The sequence below is a fragment of the Carya illinoinensis genome, chromosome 11 (genome assembly GCF_018687715.1).
Source record: "Carya illinoinensis cultivar Pawnee chromosome 11, C.illinoinensisPawnee_v1, whole genome shotgun sequence".
NCBI classification, from domain to species: domain Eukaryota; kingdom Viridiplantae; phylum Streptophyta; class Magnoliopsida; order Fagales; family Juglandaceae; genus Carya; species Carya illinoinensis.
Genome location: NC_056762.1, coordinates 17,206,553 through 17,209,882, shown reverse-complemented (window position 1 = coordinate 17,209,882; position 3,330 = coordinate 17,206,553). Strand labels below are relative to the sequence as shown.

Below are 3,330 nucleotides of genomic sequence, written 5' to 3'. Positions count from 1 at the left end.
CATACATAACATAAACATGAACTTGAACATAACATAAACCTAAAAGCATAACATGACATAAACATGAACATGAGACATAATATGAACGTGAACATAACATAACATAAACGTGAACTTGAACATAACATGTACGTGAACATAATATGACATGAATGTGAACTTGAAACATAACGTGAATATGAACATAACATAACATAAACGTGAGCTTGAACATAATATAAACATGAACATAACATGATATGAACATGAACTTGAAACTTAAAGTGAACATGAACATAACATAACATAACATGAACTTGATATGAAACTTGACTTAACATGCACTTGAGGTGAAACCTTTTTTTTTTTAAAGGATCAAATGCATTTCATTAGAGTAAATGTTGGATACATGGAGGGTAATCCTCTAAAAGGATACAATCCTCTGAACAAGTCAGAGCATAGTTTGCTAGAGTATGGGCAAATACATTGAACTCCCTAGGAGTATGTTGAATTGACCCCTCCCGAACCTTTGACAATAAGGACTTGACATCTCTAATTACGATTCCAAATGTGCTCCAATTTTTTTCTTCACTTTGAACAGCTTGAACCACATTGAGAGCATCTCCATCTAGTACAATTTGAGTTAAACCCAGTTCAGCACACAAGGTAGTTGCTCTTAAGGCTTCTACCGCTTCCCCAAGCAATGGATTAGGATTTAGTGTAATAGAAGAACATAGAGAGGCCATAACCAAGCCCTCCGAATCTCTTACAATCACACCAATTCCAACTTTAGAATTATCTTTATCAATGGCTGCATCCCAGTTGGCTTTGAAGAAGGCTGGTTGAGGAGCAGACCATTCAGAACTAGGTGCCACTTGGTGCTTAACCTGTTTTCCCCCACTTTCTAACCAAGAAACAAAGGCTACCATCTCAGCATGAACCTGCTTTGACACTTGAGAAGGGGACTGAAACTTTCCTCAAAAATCCAAGTATTCCTCCTTTGCCAATGATAAAGGGTTAGAATTGCATAATTAAGTTGTCTAAATGAGTGATTTATTTTATCAAATAAGGATTGAACACTTAATTATGCATCAAATTCTAATATTGACTGTAGCATTACTTTTAGACCCATAAAATCAACTTATTACAAAATGATATAACCTGCCACATGACAGCCATGTAACCTCCAATTGCAGGCTCTTTGTCCCTAAAAGAGTTGCTTCACAATTCCATACACTTTGCAGGTTTCTTCAATCACGGACAGAATTTGACTACTGGTACTGTCAAAACTATTGGCACAAGTACTTGTAAAACTCAACCTAATTCAGTACTGCACGAGCTGGAAGAAAAATAACTTTGCCACTCAATTTCAGGGCATTTATGGAAGGAAAGAAAGAATGGACGCAGCACGTTGCAGTGGAGTGGGGCTGGTTTATTTTATTTTTCACTCTCTTTTCATTGGAGACCTACGTGCAGCGGCAGCAAATTTATTCCTTCTTTTTCGAGTAGCTGGACGTGCAGCAGGAGATCAATAGCATCACATGGACCACACCAGCTCACACATGCAGAAAACGTTGCAGCAACTCACACATGCAATAAACCTGCAGCAAGGAAACTCACTCTGACGTGCAGCAGGTCAGCAGAAGAAAAAAGAAGCAACTGGCCTTCAACTTTGACAGAACAGAACCATGCACATGCACGTTGTAGGAGAAGAATGGGAGGAAACACGTTGCAGACACTCGGACAGCAGCAGAATTATTCTTCTTTCCGGATGCTTGAACGTGCAGCACATGGGATCACGCATAGACAGATGGGCTCTTTACTTTTCAACTTGTTTTTATTCGGCTGGAGCTTTTCATTTCCTTGGGACAACAGAGTAGAGTAGTCTAAAGATTATTCATTTTCTCTTCTTTTTCATTTGGACGGAAGGAAGTTTTAGTTTTTCTTCTTGTTCTTTTTTGTTCTTTTCATTTACGCTAGCTAGACCTCAAGGTCGGCTGGTTTTCATTTATTGTATTGCCTTTACTTTGAGACCTCATGAACTAGGCGGCTTGAATTTATTTTCTTGTATTCATTTTTATTTTCTTGTATTCATTTATTTTCTTCTATTTTGGCTGGGACGGAACTCTGTCTCTTGCTCGGCAGCTTCTTCTACCGTTCATTCGGCTGGTTATTTGTTTTATTTTTCTGCTTCTAGTTTTCAGGCTGAGGTTTACAGACCTAGGGAGATTTTTAGCTTTAGTTAATCTTTTCGTTTACGTTGGCAGCTTTTAATTTGAGGAGTCAGATTCATTTTTTTATTTGTTCTTAGTTCAGATCATTGTTCGGCTGGGAGTATATTCTTGCTTTGAATTTTTCTTTTACATTTCGAACGGAAGGCCCTCTCTCTCTCTCTCTCAGGTTTCATTGTTCTTTTGGCTGTTTTCTTTTTTTCACATTTTCATTCCTTTAGAGACGCAGGGGAGATGACTGGCATTTTCATTTTGGATGTAGTTTTTTTTGTTTTCATTTGGGTAGGAAGTCGTTGGCCTTGTGGCGCTGGTTTCATTTTTTTGCTTTACGTTCTAGTGTTTTTCAGTTGTTATTTCAGAGGACTCATTTTCAGTTTTATTATTATTTTTTTTAGTTGCCCAGTTTTCTTTCCTAAGTTCTTAGTTGAGTCGGCGTGGAGCTTGTGGTTTTATTTATTTATTTTTATTTCTTCTCACAGATGTTTTTTATGGCTTTGCTTAGATTAATCTTTGTTGTTAGAATTATCATGTGTAGCTAATTTTTGAAGCTTGGGTTGTGGAATGAAGCTTGATTTGTTTTGGATTCTAGATCGATGCAATATTTTGTTGATAATTCTTGATTTCACTATGTTACTAGTCGGATTTAAATTGAAAATAGATTGTGGCTCTTGCTCTTGTTTTGTTGTTGACATAAGGCACAACAAAAGCTTGAAAACTATCAAGGCCGCCCTCAGTTGTTTGTTAATGTGTGTTTGACTTGTAAAGTAGAGAATCCCTTAGGAATATATTGCAACACTTGAGCTTAACTTTTTATCTTCCGATTAGCAATGCCTTGATTGGATTGTTAATCGAGAAAATTATCTAGAATCCGAAATAAAGAGAGTCTCATACCCAACCCAAGTGTTTGTTAATTTGTTTTTTTTATTAGAAACTCTAATTTCAACTTTGATTATCTTTTTGCATTGCATTTTAATTTTATTTTCATCTCTCATACTCGATTCATTTGTTACTCACAAATCTCTTATACGCTTTGATAACCCTTTGTCCCTGTGGAATACGATCCTGGACTTATCCTTTATACAACTTGACACTTCTACACTTGGAAGCACATTCGAAACCG

The 3,330-nt window shown here is 36.8% G+C and overlaps 1 protein-coding gene across 1 annotated transcript; it reads right to left on the bottom strand.

Moving 5' to 3' along the window:
- Positions 1-368: 368 nt before the first annotated feature.
- Positions 369-908, bottom strand: LOC122282268. Its single transcript, XM_043094220.1, has one exon. The coding sequence runs from the start codon at positions 906-908 to the stop codon at positions 369-371; it is 540 nt and encodes a 179-aa protein (XP_042950154.1).
- Between the last annotated feature and the right edge of the window lie 2,422 nt (positions 909-3,330).

Excerpts from the sequence above, each read along its gene's own strand:
- LOC122282268 (XM_043094220.1), bottom strand. The coding sequence starts at position 908 with ATGGTAGCCTTTGTTTCTTGGTTAGAAAGTGGGGGAAAACAGGTTAAG.